The following is a 21279-nucleotide window of genomic DNA, read 5'->3' on the forward strand; positions in this document are numbered from 1 at the left end:
GGAGACAGAGGAGACACAGATTTGATCCCTGGGTGGGGAAGAGCCCCTGGAGGAGGAAATGGCAACCGAGGCCAGTATTCTTGCCTGGAGAATTCCATGGACAGAAGAACCTGGTGGGCTATAGTCCATGGCGTCACAAAGAGCTGAACATGACTAAGCGACTAACTGGATAGCACAATACTATTCTAAGTGATACAGTTCTAAAAAAATTATTCTCTGCTTGTTGCAGGTATGTTCATGTATCTATAGAGGTAAAAAGTGAGTGCTATAGGAATTCTGTAGAGGTAATAAAAAGACCTGTAGGAGTATAGAATGTCTGCATTTACATATTCAAGATTTTCCAAAGGAGTAAGCTTTTGTGCCAGTCTAAACTACCTGTTTGTGCTTATGCCTTTAACATCCTTAATATTCATTTTTGGTCCCAGATTAGTAAAATAGCATATAAAACACCAGTTATAGTACCTGGGAGATAAACGTTGCATTAAGTGGTGTAATATTAACAAGTTCAGATTAAATTGAAGAAAGTGGGGAAAACCACTAGACCATTCAGGTATGACCTAAATCAAATCCCTTATGATTATACAGTGGAAGTGAGAAATAGATTTAAGGGCCTAGATCTGATAGACAGAGTGCCTGATGAACTACGAATGGAGGTTCGTGACATTGTACAGGAGACAGGGATCAAGACCATCCCCATGGAAAAGAAATGCAAAAAAGCAAAATGGCTGTCTGAGGAGGCCTTACAAATAGCTGTGAAAAGAAGAGAAGTGAAAAGCAAAGGAGAAAAGGAAAGATAAAAGATTCTGAATGCAGAGTTCCAAAGAATAGCAAGGAGAGATAAGAAAGCCTTCCTCAGCGATCAATGCAAGGCAATAGAGGAAAACAACAGAATGGGAAAGACTAGAGATCTCTTCAAGAAACTTAGAGATACCAAGGGAACATTTCATGCAAAGATGGGCTTGATAAAGGACAGAAATCGTATGGACCTAACAGAAGCAGAAGATATTAAGAAGAGGTGGCAAGAATACACAGAAGAACTGTGCAAAAAAGAGGTTCATAACCAAGATAATCACGATGGTGTGATCACTCACCTAGAGCCAGACATCCTGGAATGTGAAGTCAAGGGGACCTTAGAAAGCATCACTATGAACAAAGCTAGTGGAGGTGATGGAGTTTCAGTTGAGCTATTTCAAATCCTAAAAGATGATGCTGTGAAAGTGCTGCACTCAATATGCCAGCAAATTTGGAAAACTCAGCAGTGGCCACAGGACTGGAAAAGGGCAGTTTTCACTTCAATCCCAAAGAAAGGCAATGCCAAACAATGCTCAAACTACCACACAATTGCCCTCATCTCACACGCTAGTAAAGTAATGCTCAAAATTCTCCAAGTCAGGCTTCAGCAATGTGTGAACTGTGAACTTCCAGCTGTTCAAGCTGGTTTTAGAAAAGGCAGAGGAACCAGAGATCAAATTGCCAACATCCGTTGGATCATGGAAAGAGCAAGAGAGTTCCAGAAAAACATCTATTTCTGATTTATTGACTATGCCAAAGCCTTTGACTGTGTGGATCACAATAAACTGTGGAAAATTCTGAAAGAGATGGGAATACCAGACCCCCCGACCTGCCTCTTGAGAAACCTATATGCAGGTCAGGAATCAACAGTTAGAACTGGACATGGAACAACAGACTGGTTCCAAATAGAAAAAAGAGTACATCAAGGCTGCATATTGTCACCTTGCTTATTTAACTTATATGCAGAGTACATCATGAGAAACACTGGGCTGGAAGAAGCACAAGCTGGAATCAAGATTGCCAGGAGAAATATCAATAAACTCAGATATGCAGATGACACCACCCTTATGGCAGAAAGTGAAGAGGAACTAAAGAGCTTCTTGATGAAAGTGAAAGAGGAGAGTGAAAAAGTTGGCTTAAAGCTCAACATTCAGAAAACGAAGATCATGGCATCTGGTGTCATCACTTCATGGGAAATAGATGGGGAAACAGTGGAAACAGTGTCAGACTTTATTTTGGGGGGCTCCAAAATCACTGCAGATGGTGATTCAGCCATGAAATTTAAAGATGCTTACTCCTTGGAAGGAAAGTTATGACCAACCTAGATAGTATATTGAAAAGCAGAGATATTACTTTGCCAACAAAGGTCTGTCTTGTCAAGGCTATGGTTTTTCCAGTGGTCATGTATGGATGTGAGAGTTGGATTGTGAAAAAAGCTGAACACTGAAGAATTGATGCTTTTGAACTGTGGTGTTGGAGAAGACTCTTGAGAGTCCCTTGGACTGCAAGGAGATCCAACGAGTCCATTCTGAAGGAGATCAGTCCTGGGTGTTCATTGGAAGGACTGATGCTAAAGCTGAAACTCCAGTACTTTGGCCACCTCATGTGAAGAGTTGACTCATTGGAAAAGACTCTGATGCTGGGAGGGATTGGGGGCAGGAGGAGAAGGGGACAACAGAGGATGAAATGGCTGGATGGCATCACCGACTTGATGGACGTGAGTTTGAGTGAACTCTGGTAGTTGGTGATGGACACGGAGGCCTGGCGTGCTGTGATTCATGGGGTCGCAAAGAGTCAGACACAACTGAGTGACTGAACTGAACTGAATTAACAAGTATCATTCTTTGCATGAATGTTCCCTGTCAGGACAGCATGAGTTATCTCATTTGATGCTTGTAAGGAAGACTCTGAGGTAGGTGATATTATTCTTATTTTATGAAGCTTAGAGATTTACCTAAGCTCACGCAAGTGGTAAGTGGATGGATTAAACCCAAGTTTGTTACTCTAAAACTCATGGTTTCAACTACTATCAGTTCAGTTCAGTTCAGTGATGCCATCCAACCATCTCATCCTCTGTCGTCCCCTTCTCCTCCTGCCCCCAATCCCTCCCAGCATCAGAGTTTTTTCCAATGAGTCAACTCTTCGCATGAGGTGGCCAAAGTACTGGAGTTTCAGCTTTAGCATCATTCCTTCCAAAGAAATCCCAGGGCTGATCTCCTTCAGAATGGACTGGTTGGATCTCCTTGCAGTCCAAGGGACTCTCAAGAGTCTTCTCCAACACCACACTTCAAAGGCATCAATTCTTCGGTGTTCAACTTTCTTCACAGTCCAACTCTCACATCCATACATGACCACAGGAGAAACCATAGCCTAGACTAGACGGACCTTAGTCGGCAAAGTAAGGTCTCTGCTTTTGAGTATGCTATCTAGGTTGGTCATATCTTTTCTTCTAAGGAGTAAGCGTCTTTTAATTTCATGGCTGCAATCACCATCTGCAGTGATTTTGGAGCCCCTTGACACTGTTTCCACTGTTTCCCCATCTATTTCCCATGAAGTGATGGGACCAGATGCCATGATCTTCGTTTTCTGAATGTTGAGCTATAGCAACTACTTCATTTTCTGAATGTTGAGCTATTACAACTACTATACCGTCTCCTTGTTTATAGGGAACATAGCTTATCTTTGGATCAGTTCAGTTCAGTTCAGTTGATCAGTCGTGTCTGACTCTTTGCAACCCCATAGACTGCACACCAGGCTTCCCTGTCCATCACCAACTCCTGGAGCTTGCTGAAACTCATGTCCATTGAGTCGGTGATGCCATCCAGCCATCTCATCCTCTGTCGTCCCCTTCTCCTCCTGCCTTTAATCTTTCCCAGCATCAGGGTCTTTTCCAGTGAGTCTGTTCAGATATCTATCTACCTCAGATATAAGTAGATCTGGGGCTTACACTTATGATTAAATTCATGATTACCTTCTCTCTTTCACTTCAACGTTTCTTTGTGGCCCTTATTCACTCCTGTTGCATGTGGCTGCTGACAGCTGTGAGGTCATATCCTTTTAGTTTGTTTTACAGAAGGAAAGAATGCGCTAGTCTTCTGTAAGTTTGCAGATTCTAGGCAAAGCTCAGTAGTTGGCTTGTCTTTGGTCACATGCTTACCCCCAGGATCAGTGGGTGATGATTAGCCTATTTAAATGTACATTTCTATCCCTGGAACAGAGGGGCATTCGGATCAGTAATTTTACCAGAACTGCACACAAAGAAAGGAATGTAACTGCTTCTCAATAGAGAGGGAATGAATATTGTTGCAAGGAAAAGGGAGATGAAAGAGTGTGAAGAGGCAAGAGCACCAGCTTTACAGCAGAGACCACTGACGCATGGGACTTTATCTGAATCAGTCGTTCTCCATGTGTGCTCCTTGAACCAGCAGCATCCGGGAGCTTGTTAGATACACAAATTCTCAAGCTCCATTCCAGTTCCTCTGAATCAGAAACCATCAGGGTGGGGCCCAGCAATCTGTATAAGCATTCTTGGTGTCTTGACGGGCTTCCCTTATGGCTCAGCTGGTGAAGAATCCGTCTGCAATGCGAGAGACCTGGGTTGGATCCCTGGGTTGGGAAGATCCCCTGGAGAAGGGAAAGGCTACCCACTCCAGTATTCTGGCCTGGAGAATTCCATGGACTATACAGTCCATGCGGTTGCAAAGAGTCTTATGGGTAAAAGTTTGAGAACTAATTATCTAAAGTAATCCAAGTTCCTTTCTTGCTAGTAAATGGGGTTGGGTAGAATAGTTAGGCCACATAGTTTTTGGTCCCATTTAAGTAGGGCCCAGACCAAAAAACCAGCCTAATGCCTTACACAGAGCAGATGTTTGGTGATTCCTTGATAATATAAGGAATGAAATAAAATTAAACTCTACCTCTGTTATAAAGATCCCTGAATTTTAATAATCAAATTTAAGAGTTTTAAGTCATAGAATGTCAGATTTGGAAATCCATAGAAATCACCTGATCCAAGCCCTTTTTTTCCTTCCCTTACTAAAAATGAACAGAGTTGTAAGTGATTTACCCAGGAATATACGAATATACAGCTAGTAAATGACAGAGCCCTGTATGTGGCTAAATCCTGTTCCCTGTATAACATGCTATATATGTATCTCAGATTGTCTATAGACTTAATCTATCACATAGGATTAGTGATAGCCACCCATCCATCTAAAAGAAATACAAGTAAACTGAGCTAATACCTTTGGACTTTCCAGTAGTTCCTAGGTAAATTTATACTTAGAATATTATTGGAAGCTGATGGCTGCAAAACCCCACTATCTTTTTGTATTTTATGAAGAGGATATTGTTGGAATGCTGAAAAATCTTCCTTTGAAATCAAGCATAGTATGACTCTCAAGTATTCCTTAATTACTATGCTGCTAAGGCAGTTTGTGTATGTTTCAGAATTCAGATAGAATGATGCACTGACCCTGGAACTCTGAGTAACCCTGTTTTTCTGATGTATAAAGTAGAGAGATCAGAGAGGAAAGGGATAGTGTGTTGAAGTTTTGTAGATTAAATACCATTGTGTTTTAAAAAGTACAAAGAGAAGGTAAGAGGACAGTACTAGTGTTAGATTAATTTTTTGTCATCAGTTTCTCGTTTTGCAAAGCTAGGGACATCATGCTTGTCCCTCCTCACAAGGTATAGCTGCAGTTTTAAGAGTTTGTATTAAAGATAAAATTCCTCTTTTAACATAACCGTGACCTGAGGAAGGCACTAGCACTCTGATGTAATGGTTCTGGTTTTTATTTCAAAAATAATAAATGTAATTCTACTTCTGGGAAGCTGCAGTAAATATACTTTCACTTTTCCTTCCCATTAAGTACCCCCCAAACCCCAGAAACTTTATATAAAGCACACATAAGAAGGCTCTGAAAGAAAGAAGAAAGAGGCTGGCTAGGCCCCTTAGGGCTCAAGGAGCAAAACATTAATGAGTTCCTGAGGTTTTCTTTTGCTTCATATATCCCAGAAAGTGAAAGTGTTAGTTGCTCAAGTCATGTTTGACTCTTTGTGACCCCACAGATGTTAGCCCTCCAGGCTCCTCTGTCCATGGAATTCTCCAGGCAAGAATACTAAAGTGGGTAACCACTCCATTCTCAAGGGGAGCTTCCTGACCCAGGGGTCAAACCTGGGTCACCTGCATTGCGGGCAGATTCTTTACTGTCTGAGCCACCAGGGAAGCCCACATTTATCCCAGATTTGGAGCTAAAAAAGCCAGCAGCAGAGATATGCAAACAACGGCAGACAAAGCCAAACCAACATAAGTCTGGTCTTTGTAGCTGAAGGACTAGGAGAGGAACACCCTAACAAGTCAGAAAAGTTTTAGACAATAACTGCTCTACTCTAGCCAAACACTACAGAAAAAACTGTGGCCCCACCCACAGCCACCTCAGCAGAGCCCCAGTGGGTTGCCTGGAGGGCATTCTGCTAAGTAAAATAAAATAGAGAAAGACAAATAATGCATGGGATCTCTTATCAAAGAAAAGTCAAAGTCATAAAAACAGAGTAGAGTGGTAATTGCCAGGGCCTGAGGGGGTGAAGGAAACAGGGAGAAGTTGGTAAGGGTACAGACTTTCACTTATAAGCTAAGTGTGTTCTGAGGATCTAATGTACAGCATGGTGACTGTAGTTGATAGTGCTGTATTGTATACTCATTATTTACTAAGAGAATAGGTCTAAAGCATTCTCACTGAAAAAAGAAAAAGTAACTGTGAGGTGATGAATATATAAATTAACTTTTTGGTGGAATTGCTTTCATAATCTGTATGTGTTTTAAGCCATCCTACTTTACCCTTTAATATATTACAGTTCTGTTTGTCAGTTATACCTCAGTAAAGCTGGGGGCCGGGGTGGGGTGAAGGAGGCTGTAATGAGGTGCTGTAGTACTTTAGCGAAGATGGTATCAGAGAAGGGCAAGCAGAGTGCTGGGAATTTCATCTTGTCAGCTGATAATGAGAGGGCCCCAAGAGACCTGGAAAGAGAAATAGAAAAATCCACAGTTATAGTTGGAGACTTCAACACTCTTCTCTCAGTAATTGATAGAACAACTAGATAGTAAATCAGCAGGGATATAGAAGAATTTGACAACAGCACCAATCAACCAGATCTAACTGACATTCATAGAACACTCCACCCAAAAAAACAGCAGAATGCCGTTCTGTTCAAGCTCTTACTGATCATATTTAGAGATAATCCACATCCTGACCCATCACAGAAACCTCAACAAATTCAAAATATTGAAATCAGAGTATGTTCTTCGACCACAGTGTAATCAAACTTGAAAGCAGTAACAGCAAAATCTTCAGAGGTGAAACAGCATACTTTCAGATAATCTGTTGGTGAAAGAGGAAGTCTCAAGAAAAATAAAAAACAAAACACAACATTGAACTGGGTGAAAATGAAAGTACAATATCAAAATTTGTGAGTCACAGGTGCAGTGGTCCAGAGATAGAAGTTTCTAGAACTGAATGCATACCTCACAACGAAAAAAATCATCAAATCAATAATCTAAGCTCCCATCTCAGACTTAGAAAAAATGAATAGAATATACCAAAAGCAAGCAGAAGAAAGGAAATAATAAATATAAAAGCAAAACTCAATGACATTGAAAGCAGGAAGATAATAGAAAAAAAATCAGTGAAACAAGCATTTGATTCTTTGAAAACATCAGTAAAACTGACAATTTGTAGCAGACTGACAATGAAAGAAAAGAGAGAAGACATTACCAATAACAAAACAACATAGGGGATATCACTACAGATTCTGCAGACATCAAAAGGATAGGAAAGAAATGCTATAAATGACTCTGCACACATAAATTTTACAACTTAAAGTGTAAATGCAGTTACCACAGTTCACCCAAAATGAAGTGGGTATTTTGAATAGCTCTTATTCACTAAGGAATTTGAATTCATACTTTTAGAAACTCCCCAAAAAGAAATCTTCAGACACAGATAGTTTCACCCAAAAATTCTACCAAATGTTTAAAGCAGAATCAACACTAATTCTGCACAAGCTTTTCTGGAAAATTGATAAGGAAGGAACACTTGCCAGTTCACTTTAGGAAGCTAGTATTACCCAGATACCAAACCAAAGACAAACAAACCCAACCCCTTCTCCCAAAACCCACAGACCAATAGTTCTCCTGCTGCTGCTGCTGCTGCTGCTAAGTCGCTTCAGTCGTGTCTGACCCTGTGTGACCCCATAGATGGCAGCCCACCAGGCTCCACCGTCCCTGGGATTCTCCAGGCAAGAACACTGGAGTGGGTTGCCATAAATATAGACAAAAAAATGCTTAACAAAACATTGGCAAATAGAATTTAGCAACATATTAAATGAATTATACACCATGGAAAATGAGGTTTATTCCAGGGATGAAAGTCTTGTTCACAATTTGAAAATCACTGTAATTCACCATATAAACGGGCTAAAGAAGAAAACCACATGACTGTATCAACTGATACAGAAAAAGCAGTTGACAAAATTCAACATGCATTCATGATTAAAAAAAGACATAACAACAAACTTAAATAGGAATAGAGTAGAACTTCCTCAACCTTGTACTTAATGGTGAAATACTGATTGCTTTTCCTCTAAGAACAGGTTCAAAGCAAGGATGTCCACACTCATTACCTTTATTCAGCATAATGCAGTAATTTAAGAAAAGGAAATAAGAGACATACAGGTTGGAAAGGAGGAAATAAAACTTCCTATTTGCAGGTGACATGATGGTCTACTTAGAAAATCCCAAGGAATCTACCAAAATCAAAAGAAAAACTCTGAGAACTGATAAATGAGCTCAGTAAGGCCATGGACACCCAATATGTACAAAAAAAGAAATTCAGATTATAGCAATGAGTATGCTGAAATTAAAAAATAACTGTCAACTAAAAAAAAATGCACAATGTGAGAGTTGTGAGTTAAGTTTTGAGAGGCTGCTCCAGAGAAGCAGGGGGAAAGGATAGTATATATGTGATTTTGGTAAAGGGGGTGCACATGGAATCAAGCATATATTTTTTTGTAGAAAGTTTCTGCTGGTCTCATGAAGCTTCTGCTAGTCATGAGAAACAGTCATCACCATGAAGGATTTTAGTGTTTTTCTAGATATGAGGAGATAGAAGAATTGGGCTCATAAAATCAGCTTCTGAGAATATCTGACTATCTGAAGACCTGTCCTGCCAGTTTTCCTGGAGCACAGAGTACCTAATTTCTGCTGTCCATCCTTCAGGGGGTGTTGGAGGTCAACGGCTGCAGCAACACCTGATTTAATCCTTGTAGATGGCAATTACCCATGGCAAGTTCCAGTTTGTGGTTGATGACAATAACATTTACTCAAAAAATAAATACCTGGATGTAAATCTTATAAAACGTGTACAGGACTTATATGCTGAAAGCTATAAAACACCAATGAAAGAATCAAGGAACATCTAAATAAATGGAGAGACTTGTATTCATGGCTTGGAAGATTTGACACAGTAAAGATGTCAGTTCTCCCCAAATTGATGTAGTGTATAACAGAACTTTTAAAATCTCCATAAGATTTCTTAATAGAATAAATAATATTCTAAAATGTACACACAAAGGCACAGAATGTAGAATTTTCTTTTTTGAAAATAAAAGTGGAAAGGATCTGTTTCCTTGATTCCAAGTTTATTAAAATGACCACAGTAATCAAGACTGTGTAATTGGTAGAGGGGTGAACATGCCTAGACTTGACACCAAGAGGATGATCCACAAAAGGAAAAATGGGTTAATTGGACTTCATCAAATAAAATTTTTGTTCTGTGAATGACTCCATTAAAGGGAGGAAAACACAAGCTACCAAGTGGAAGAAAATATTTGCAAACCACACATCTGACAAAAGACTAGAATAAAGAACTCTCAAAAACTCAACAGTAAAAAACAAAAACAGCCCAGTTAGAAAATTGGCAAAAAAACATAAAGGCATTTTACTGAAGAATGTGTAGGGATTGTAAATAAGCTTGAAAAGATATTCAGTATCTTTCACCATTCGAGAATATAAATGAAAACCACAATGAGCTATCACTATGTATCTATTAGAATGGTTATAATGAAAAACAGTAGTAGTATCAAATGCCATTGAGAATGCAGAGAAATGGCATCACTCATATATTGCTGGTGGGAATTTAAAATGATACAGTCACTCTGGAAAACACTTTACACACAAAAACCTAGACATTAACTGTCTTGCAACCTAGATATTGCATTCCTGGGCATTTATTGCAGAGAATGAGGACTTATGCTTATACAACTCCTGTATGTGAATGTTTACAGCTGCTTTACTCATAATAGCCAAGAACTGGATACACCCCAGGTGTCCTTCAAAAACTGAATGGTTAAACTTTGGTAAATCCATATGCTGGAATACTACTCAAAGGAATCAACTATTGATACATGCAACAATCTAGATGAATCTCCAGAGAATTATGCTGAGCGGAAAAAGCAAATCTCAAATGGTTATGCATACTATATTCATTTATAAAAATTCTTGAGTTGACATTTTATAAAGAGCTGGTTAGTGTTTGCCAGGGACTAAGAAGGGACTGGAAGTGAAGAAAAGTGGACATGGCTATAAAAGGGCAATAGGGAATCCTTGTGGTGATAGAAATGTGCTGTATTTTGACTATCAATGTCATTATCCTGGTTGTGAGATTGTCCTAGAGTTTTGAGAGATATTAGCATTGGAGTAAATTTGATACAGAGTACATGGGAATCTCTCTGTATTATTTTTCATAATTGCATGTGAATCTATAATTATTTCAAAAAATTTAATGAAAAACGTGTATCTGGTTGAGCATATCTAAGCTGTATGAAAGAATATGTAGTGGAGAAGTCTTCTGCGTGCCCTTACCCTAGTCTCTTCTTTAGAATTTAGTGGTGCAATTTTTTTTGTCTCCTTCAACTGAAGTTAAATGCATGAAGATGCATACATACATGTTAATATGTGTGTGTATTCACTAAAAACCACAAGCAAAAAACACCCTATAATGCTGCCCTTTGCCTTGTTCTTCTTAATTTATCTTGGAGTTTCCTTACAGATACACACAGATTTACCAGATTCTTCTCCATCTATGCAAAGATGTATCATTGTTTTTCTACCAAGTTACCTAATGAAGGAGATTTAAAGTGTCTCAGATCTTTTGTGATTATGAACAATGATGAAGTTGACTCATTATATGTATGTGTTTGAACTCATGTTCAGGTTTATTTGTAAGGTAACTTTCCTTGAAGTAGAGTTTTTAGTTGACAGTTATGTGCATTTTACATGTGATACATATTGCTGAATTCCCCCCCAAAGTTAAACCTTTACATTTCATTTATGTTCTCACCAAAAGTATAATAGAGTGCCTATTTCCTTTTTTTAATACTGTTACCAACAGAGTATTATCCAAGTTGTTAAAAATTTAAACTTTTATTTTTTTACACTTTTGATTTTGTATTGGAATATAGCTGATTAACAGTGTTGTAATAGTTTCAGGTGGACAGCCGAGGGACTTAACCATGCCTGTACATGTATTCATTCTCCCCCAGACTCCCCTGTCATCCAGGCTGACACATAACATTGAGCAGAGTTTCATGTGCTATACAGTAGGTCCTTGTTGGTTATCCATTTTAAATATAGCAGTGCATACATGTCCATTCCAAACTCTCAAACTTTATCCAACTTTTTGACCTGTACCAGTCTCACAGAAGAAAGTTGATCATCTTTTAATTTGCATTTTATAATTATGAATGAGGTTGGTCATGGAGTCATATGTTTAAAAGTGAATGGGTTTAACTTTTTAAAACTAAGTTAAAATGAGAAACAATTCTTCTCTGTTATATGTTTTAAAATTGCTTAAGCATGTTTTACCAATCAGATATTTTTTAACTTTTTCTATTGATTTTTAAGACTCTATTTATGTATTCCCCAGCAGCAGCAGCAGCAGCAGCTTATGTTATTCTTTTTTTCTTAAGTTTCATATTTGTTTGTCCTTTGGGGCAGTAATGGATTTTTAAGTTTCAAATGTAGTACATTTGTAAGCAATCTGACATTACATTTGAGAAGTGGGTTCTTGCCCAAGATTCTGGTTATTGACAGGCGTCCAAAATTAGGTAAGATTAAAAATCGATTTCCTGTAGGGCAGATTCTTGTGGAAGCTTGTACTGCATAATAATCTGCCTTGGAGGACATGTCTGTATCATGGCAAAATTTGTAAGTAGGTGAAATTTACTGGAGGTGTTGCAGGAAGGGAGACCCCTTTCAGGGCCCGAAACTAGGCTCTTGTCTAACACTCGGAGAGGAATTGTCCGAGGAGACATATATGCTGACAAAGCAAGAGATTTTATTGGGAACGGGCACTCGGGTGGAGAGCAGTAGGGTAAGGGAACCCAGGAGAACAGCTGTGTCACGTGGCTTGCAGTCTCAGGTTTTATGGTGATGGCATTAGTTTCCAGGTTGTCTCTAGCCAATCATCTGACTCAGAGTCCTTCCTGGTGGTGCACGCCTTGTTCAGCCAAGATGGATGCCAGAGAGAAGGATTTTGCGAGGTGGTCGGACATGTGGTGTCTCCTTTTGACCTTTCCTGAACTCTTCCAGTTGGTGGTGGCTTATTAGTTCTGTATTCCTTACCAGGACCTCCTGTCGGAAAACAACTCATGCAAATGGTTACTATGGTTCCTGGCCAGGGAGGGCGGTTTCAGTCAGTGTGCTTCCCCTAACAGGGTCACTAGCTGTATCAGCATTCCCTTTTTCTTTTTTTTTTTTCATTACTTCCTCCTTACAGGAAGATTAACTGATAATATGTTTTGGTGTTAGAACTAATAAACTGTCAATATTGTTATTTATTACAATGTATAGAAATGGTCCTGAACACAATTGTATGAGGTAGGTACAATTATGACCCTATTTTAGGTAAAGAATGTAAAGCATAGTTTTACATAGCATACTCAAGGCATACAGTAAAAATAGTGAAAGGTTGTTGCTGAACCACTAAATACACCAGGATTCTTGGCCTCCAGACAAGAAGAATTCAATTTGGGCCCAATGACGAGGCTTGATTGCTCAGAGCTTTTGTGTAATAAAGTTTTATTAAAGTATAAAGTATAAAAGAGATAGGGAAAGCTTCTGACATAGACATCAGAAGAGAGCAGAAAGAGTGCCCCCCTGCTAGTCTTTAGCTGGATGTTATATAGCTGCTGCTGCTGCTGCTGTCACTTCAGTTGTGTCCAACAACTCTGTGCAACCCCATAGATGGCAGCCCACCATCCCTGGGATTCTCCAGGCAAGAACACTGGAGTGGGTTGCCATTTCCTTTTCCAATGCGTGAAAGTGAAAAGTGAAAGTGAAGTCACTCAGTTGTGTCCGACTCTTAACAACCCCATGGACTGCAGCCTACTAGGCTCCTCCATCCGTGGGATTTTCCAGGCAAGAATACTGGAGTGGGCAGTCTGCTAATTAGAGGAAAAGAAATGTCTCAAAACTCAGAGACTGGCACCAGGCCCCTCACCCGCAACATGCATTTGAGATAAAATTGGCACAAAGTGAGTTGTCCCCGGCCATAAAATGATTGACATGACAAGAAAGGCAGGTTTCCAAGCAAATATAGTTTCATTAACATAGTTTAAGAGAATATTTGCATGAGTAAAATATACTGGCTTGTCAAGTCGGTTGAGAGGCAGAACTGACTTGAAGACTAGAGTCTAGGGTAAATACATAGTTCATTAACATAGCTTAAGACAAACATTTCCATAAGAAAATTGCATTGGTTAACTCAAGATTTGAGAAACTTTCAGTTCAGGTGGGCAATACAAAGAATGCTCAAACTACCACACAACTGCACTCATCTCACACACTACTAAAGTAATGCTCAAAATTCTCCAAGCCAGGCTTCAACAGTACATGAACTGGGAACTTCCAGATGTTCAAGCTGGATTTAGAAAAGGCAGAGGAACCAGAGATCAAATTGCCAACATTTGTTGGATCATTGAAAAACCAAGAGAGTTCCAGAAAAACATCTATTTCTGCTTTATTGACTACGCCAAAGCCTTTGACTGTGTTGATCACAACAAACTGGAAAATTCTTACAGAAATGGGAATACCAGACCACCTGACCTGCCTCTTGAGAAACCTGTATATAGGTCAGTAAGCAACAGTTAGAACTGGACATGGAACAACGGACTGGGATAGGGGTACTTCAAGGCTGTATATTGTCACCCTACTTATTTAACTTCTATGCAGAGCTGCTGCTGCTGCTGTCGCTTCAGTTGTGTCCGACTCTGTGTGACCCCATAGACGGCAGCTCACTGTTGTGCCAAGTCGCGAAATCTCCCAGTGAGCACCAGGGAGCCGATATCCGATGCAAAAGCAAGAAAGCTTTTATTACCAAGCTTGAGCTGGGGCTCCCACCGATACCGACTCAGCGGCTATAGGGAGGAGCCCCGAGTTCTGGGTTACGTTGCTTATATAGGGTATTCTCGCGTAAGAAATTTGAAAAACGGGAGTTTCTGAGTTGGGAGACGTCTAATTGGTTACCTTCTGTGGAAGGGTTAGGTGTTGGTTTCTGATTGGTTTTTATTTTCCCGGGCTGGCCCTGGGTTCTGATTGGTTCCCATTACCTAGGTAGACTATGTTAAGTCAGGAGATTTTGGTCTGGGGTCCGATTGGCTCGAGGGTGGTGGGGTGAGGTCAGGGGATTTCCAAAGGCTCTTGGATTTTCAAAGGCTCTTTTCCTGGAACCTTACAAAATGGAGTTTTTCTGTTAACAAAATGGAGTAGCTTAGGTCCTTCACCCACCAGGCTCCCCCATCCCTGGGATTCTCCAGGCAAGAACACTGAAGTGGGTTGCCATTTCTTCTCCAATGCATCATGCAAAATGCTGGGCTGGATGAAGCACAAGCTGGAATCAAGATTGCCAGGAGAAATATCAATAACTTCAAATATGCAGATGACACCACCCTTATGGCAGAAAGTGAAGAAGAACTAAAGAGCCTCTTGATGAAAGTGAAAGAAAGTGGAAAAGCTGGCTTCAAACTCAACATTCAAAAAATGAAATTCATGGCATCTGGTCCCATCAGTTCATGGCAAATAGATGGGGAAACAGTGACAGACTTTATTTTCTTGGGCTCCAAAATCACTGCAGATGGTGACTGCAGCCATGAAATTAAAAGATGCTTACTCTTTGGAAGAAAAGTTATGACCAACCTAGACAGCTTATTTAAAAGCAGAGACATTACTTTGCCAACAAAGGTCCATCTAGTCAAAGCAATGGTTTTTCCAGTAGTCATGTATGGATGTGAGAGTTGAACTAAAAAAGAAAGCTGAGCACCAAAGAATTGATGCTTTTGAACTGTGGTGTTGGAGAAGCCTCTTGAGAGTCCCTTGGATTGCAAGGAGATCCAACCCGTCCATCCTAAAGGAAATCAGTCCTGAATATTCATTGGAAGGACTGATGCTGAAGCTGAAACTCTAATACTTTAGCCACCTGATGCGAAGAACTGACTCATTGGAAAAGACCCTGATGCTGGGAAAGATTGAAGGCGGGAGAAGGGGACGACAGAGGATGAGATGGTTGGATGGATCATCGACTCAAAGGACATGAGTTTGAGTAAACTCTAGGAGTTGGTGATGGACAGGGCGGCCTGGCGTGCTACTGTCCATGGGGTTGCAAAGAGTCGGACACAACTGAGTGACTGAAATCATTAACTAAGTTCAGGTGGAACCAGGTGTTGTCATGGCAACACAGAATTTTAAAAGAAACCTCTTTTTAAATTTTCATAGAGAAGGGGAAAAAATATAACACTAGTAGTTTGTTTCCTCCTGCCGCTAAAGAGAGAAATTAAAAATGTCTGACACTTGCAGCCTATTTCCTCTGTTAGGAGACCCCTGGCCTTCCTGCCTGTTACCTTCTCATTAGTATCAGAATTTCAACCCAGATAATCTGATTCCAGAATCCCTCCCTTTGACTACTGTACTGTAGTGTTTCTCCCTATTCTCGTATTTCCCAAACTATGTGGCTGGACCTTAGAGGTGCTGTGATATATATTAAATTTTTGAGGGAAACACAGTGACATTTCTTGGACATCTCTGCAGACCACTGGCTCGAGGTGGTTCAGCATTCAGCATTAGATCATACTCCATTTCTCTTGATAACATACCTCTGCAAAACTAGATTTTCAACAGTGCTGGGGAAAAAAGCAGGTGTCACACAAAAGTCAATATGGAACAAGAAATGAAGGCAGTGGTTTCCAGTTACAAGGTTTGAGAAGTTATGCAGTGCCCAACAGATACACACATCCAATTAGGAATTAATGTTGTTAGAGGACATAAAAATACAATATTTTCCTTTCAGTGTTTGTGTTATTTCTTTAGAAGGCTATAAAATTGTTAGGGAATAAATACCTATTAAATTGTTTGGACCTAGCTGCTTGGCAGGACTGTTAGGTATTTCTTTTGACCAAAGGAAGCTGTGAAAACATTTCTGAGATGCTACAGGTGCTGTGAGCTGAGAAAGTTTGAGAACTTCAATAAGCACATGTGTTCAGGTTATAGAGAGAAGAACGCAGAATCTATTGGGCCCAAGGCAGGAAAGCAGTATGTTAAAGTTCTTATTGTTTTATCAATGCTAAGGTGTAAGTGTTTTCATAGGAATTCTCACAGGAACATTTGATTTTAATTAAACTCGGAAAGGATGTTAGTAACCCAGTGGACTGCATCCCAACAGGTCTACGGTGGGACTGCATGTGACTGATAGAGAAATCTAAAATCATTGTATAGGTAGGTGCCTCAAAATTATGACCTAGGTAAAACATATTCCTGAATTATATCTAATCTGATAAAAATGCTATCTCATAAGTTTGTTGTGAAAATCAAATGATGAAGGCTAGAACAGTGACTGGCACACAACAAGCAATCAGTGAATGTTGACTGCTGTTAGTATTTATTATTATTATTGTCTGTTGTTATTCGTCATCATCCGTCATCATCATCACTGTCATCTCAGAAGGATGCATATCCCACTAGGACAGCAGAATTCTGACCCAACATAAAACACAGGCAAAATTGTTTGGTGGTTTCTTTGATAGGTTAAGGAATCTGAGAGGTTTCTGGACCCCCAGTGCCTCTTTTAGCCCCATCCTTTATTGACTTCTTTTATCTCCATCCTTAGTTTAATCCCTGGATGGATTCACTTGTGACTCCTTTGAACCAGGTTTTTACAGAGACTTGTCTGACAAATATTTCCTGAACTCTCTTTAGTCCCTAGTTCTACATCTATTTGGAACAGCCTCTAGGGAAACTTTGGAGACAAATTAAAATTTCCTTTCACTTGGCTGATAGATTTAAGTCTTTTCTCAGCTGTATTGGTGTTAGTGACAGGACTACATTCTTGATATCTTTTGGCATAAATTAAGATGCTTAGTTACTAAAGTCTCATACTGGGACAATCAGCTCTTAATAGCACTTGTGAAGTAGCATTTTGTGTTAGTCATTTGTATGGCATTTCCAGTTTATAAAGTGCTCTAATATCTGTTGTTTTCATTATTATGGTATTTTTCCATAGGCTCGACAGGACAGATAGTATCTTCATTTCATGGTTGAAGAAGTTGAAATCAGGAATGTACACAACTCATCAAAGATCACACAGCCAGTTTGTGACAGATCCATGCCTTGATAACAGATTTTCTGATTTCCAGTTTTGTGCTCTTTATGATCCTCTGCTCTACAGCCTCTTGCCTCACATCCTAGAATGGGGAGCAGAACATGGGACAACTCAGAACTTCTAGGGTCAATTTTAGGTCCCATCTTTTGGTCTTGGGAAAATCACTTTATCTGAATCTCTATTTCTTCATTTGTGAAACTAGCTAATAATATTACTGTAATTTTTCATGGCATCTGGTCCCAACACTTCATGGGAAATAGACGGGGAACCAGTGGAAACAGTGTTAGACTTTATTTTGGGGGGCTCCAAAATCACTGCAGATGGTGACTGCAGCCATGAAATTAAAAGACGCTTACTCCTTGGAAGGAAAGTTATGACCAACCTAGATAGCATATTCAAAAGCAGAGACATTACTTTGCCAACAAAGGTCTGTCTAGTCAAGGCTATGGTTTTTCCAGTGGTCATGTATGGATGTGAGAGCTGGACTAAGAAGAAAGCTGAGCACCGAAGAATTGATGCTTTTGAACTGTGATGTTGGAGAAGACTCTTGAGAGTCCCTTGGACTGCAAGGAGATCCAACGAGTCCATTCTGAAGGAGATCAGCCCTGAGATTTCTTTGGAAGGAATGATGCTAAAGCTGAAACTCCAGTACTTTGGCCACCTCATGCGAAGAGTTGACTCATTGGAAAAGACTCTGATGCTGGGAGAGATTGGGGGCAGGAGGAGAAAGAGACGACAGAGGATGAGATGGCTGGATGGCATCACCAAATCGATGGACATGAGTTTGGGTGGACTCCAGGAGTTGGTGATGGACAGGGACGCTTGGCGTGCTGCAATTCATGGGGTCGCAGAGTCGGACATGACTGAGTGACTGAACTGAACTGAACTGAATTTTTCTGTAGGTTGGTTAGAATCAGTGTTGGAACCAAGATTCAAATACATTTTATCTGGTTCTTGAATCTGTGCTCCTAATCACTAGTTACACTGACTTGGCATCATTAAGAAATAAAGTAGACTTAAAGAGTAACAGAGTCAGACTGAACTTGGTGGTCCAATGGTTAAGACTCTGCTTTACAGGAATATGGAATTCAATCCCTGATCCAGGAACTAACATCCCACATGATGCTGGGCAATTAAACTCACATACCACAGCTAGAGAAAGTCTGTGTGCCACAACAAAGACCCAGGGCAGCAAAAAAATTAAAAAATAAAAAAGATTGTGTAGCAAGCTAGATATACTATGAGATATAATGACTTTATCAGCTATTACTCCCAACTCGGAGTCTTCTAAAGTAACTCAAGGCCTCAGAACTCTGGAGAGGAGTTGTTGTTCAGTTGCTAAGTCATATCTAACTTTGCCACCCTCTGGGCTGCAGCACGCCAAGCTTCCCTGTCCTTCCCTATCTCCTGGAGTTCGCTCAAACTCATGTCCTGAATCAATGATGCCATCCAGCCATCTCATCCTCTACCGCCCTCTTTTCCTGCCCTCAGTCTTTCCCAGCAGGGTCTTTTCCAATGAGTCTCCTCTTCGCATCAGGTGGCCAACATATTGGAGCTTCAGCATTAGCATCAGTCCTTCCAGTGAATATTCAGGATTGACTTCCCTTAGGATTGACTAGCTGGATCTCCTTGCTTGTCCAAGGGACTCTCAAGAGTCTTCTCTAGTACCACAGTTTGAAAGCATCAGTTCTTTGGCACTCAGCCTTCTTTATGATCCAACTCTCACATCTATACATAACTACTGGAAAAACCATAGTTTTGACCATACAGACCTTTGTCAGCAAAGTAATATCTTCTTTTTCATATGCCATTTAGGTTTGTCATAGCTTTTCTTCCAAGGAGCAAGTGTCTTTTTATTTCATGGCTGCAGTCACCATTTGTAGTGATTTTGGAGCCCAAGAAAGCAAAATCTGTCCCTGTTTCTACTTTTCCCCCATCTATGGGAATGGGTTAAGCTGAATGTTCAGTGATTAAATGATCTATGTAGTTACTTAAAATGTAGATGCAACATTGAAAAAAAAAGCTAAAATTTTTGGAAATCTTTTATTCTAAAGTGTTAAAGAGTGTTGAAAATTCTTTTTTTTTTTCCTTACAGCACTGGGAGGTGTTCAAAAAAGTAACAGAAGTTTTCATTTTAGTTCCTGCACTTCTTGGTCTCAAAGGGAACTTGGAAATGACATTGGCATCCAGATTATCCACTGCAGTAAGTTTATTCCTACCTCTAAGTATGTATATTTTCTACACATGTGCACACACACATAGATATATATGTGTGTGTGTGTGTCTATGTCTCTTTGTGTATATATATATCATATATGCTGTTCCTCTCTATTAAGGAGAACTTTTATGAGGAGAAAAATTTTTCCTCTGTCTACTGATAAGTTTCTGAACCTCAGGGCTATGCTAAGTAGTTATGCCTGGTATCATGTCCTGAAAGTTCCCTGGGCTGTCTGATCTGGGAATTACAGGCCCTCTTTTATCCTGAGAAGAAGTAGGATTCTTGCCTCCTTTCATTTCAAGGTATTCTGGCAATCATCATCAGTGCTTAAGACATGGGCAAGTCAGACACTGAGATTCTGTGATTGTAAAAGTAATACATGCTTATTGTAAAAACTGAAGGAAAGGGAAAACGTATAAAGAAGAAAATTTAAAACTACCCTCAATTCTTTACCTAGACATAATCTCTATTACTATTTTGTTATAGATCCTTCTATACTGGGATAACTCTACTTACACATAGGTATAGCATAATGTGATATATATACACACACACACACACACATATATATATATACACACACACTATATTCTTAAAAAAAGAACTCGAATCGTATAGATTCTCATTTATAGTCTTTGATATCCATTTGAAGAGACATCATGATCATCTTTCCATATCAAGAAATGTGGACCTATGCCATTTTTATTGGCTGTGTGTTTTTCTGTTGTATAGCTCTACTGGGATTTAATCTATTATTGAATATGTAGGTTCTTTTTAATGTTTTGCTGTTATGATTATTCTTGTATATACAGTTTTATACTCTAATTTCTTTTGGGCAGATTCTAAGATGAAATTATTGTTCAGGGGAGAAAAAAAAGCATACTTTTATGGCTTTAGCCACATAGTAGAAAATAGTCATCCAGAAACATTAAACACTTCTAAAAATACTGCCACTAGCAGGGTTCTGAGTTTTTTTTTTAGTAGCCAAAAAGGATTTTATTTTCTCACTATAATATTCTTTGGGGTTTCCACCATCATGGAACCAAATTATGATTAAATCCATGTAGCTACTGAGGCTCACTTCAATGAACCATCAGCCCATTGAACGTTATTGTTGTTGTTTAGTTGCTAAGTCATGTCTAACTCTTTGTGACCCTGTAGACTGTAGCACCCTGGGCTCCTCTGTCCTCCCCTGTATCATGGAGTTTGCTAAAATACATGTCCATTGAGTCAGTGATGCTGTCTAACCATCTCATCCTCTGCCGCCCTCTTCTCCTTTGCCTTCAGTCTTTCCCTAGCATCAGGGTCTTTTCCAGTGAATCGTCTCTTTGCATCAGGTAGCCGATGTACTGGAGCGTCAGCTTCAGCATCAGTCCTTCCAGTGAATATTCAGGGTTGATTTCCTTTAGGATTGACTGGTTTGATCTCCATGCAGTCCAAGGGACTCTCAAGAGTCTTTTCTAGCACTATATTGAATGTTAGCCCCAAATTAACTAAGCTATCATTACTGATTGCAGTGCTGTTAGTATATGAGGTTTGTTTTTTCCTTTAAAGAAGATGCAA

General features: G+C 39.7%; 1 protein-coding gene across 3 annotated transcripts in view; it reads left to right on the forward strand.

The window, feature by feature from the left end:
* Window positions 1–21279, forward strand: part of SLC41A2 (solute carrier family 41 member 2) — a 145276-nt gene that overhangs the window by 42703 nt on the left and 81294 nt on the right. For all 3 annotated transcript variants that reach the window (XM_040234822.1, XM_040234825.1, XM_040234823.1), the window contains exon 3: window positions 19594–19701. In XM_040234822.1, the coding sequence (XP_040090756.1) occupies window positions 19594–19701 (108 nt within the window). The remainder of the gene's footprint in view (window positions 1–19593; window positions 19702–21279) is intronic.

This window comes from Oryx dammah, unplaced genomic scaffold (assembly GCF_014754425.2).
Source record: "Oryx dammah isolate SB20612 unplaced genomic scaffold, SCBI_Odam_1.1 HiC_scaffold_29, whole genome shotgun sequence".
NCBI classification, from domain to species: domain Eukaryota; kingdom Metazoa; phylum Chordata; class Mammalia; order Artiodactyla; family Bovidae; genus Oryx; species Oryx dammah.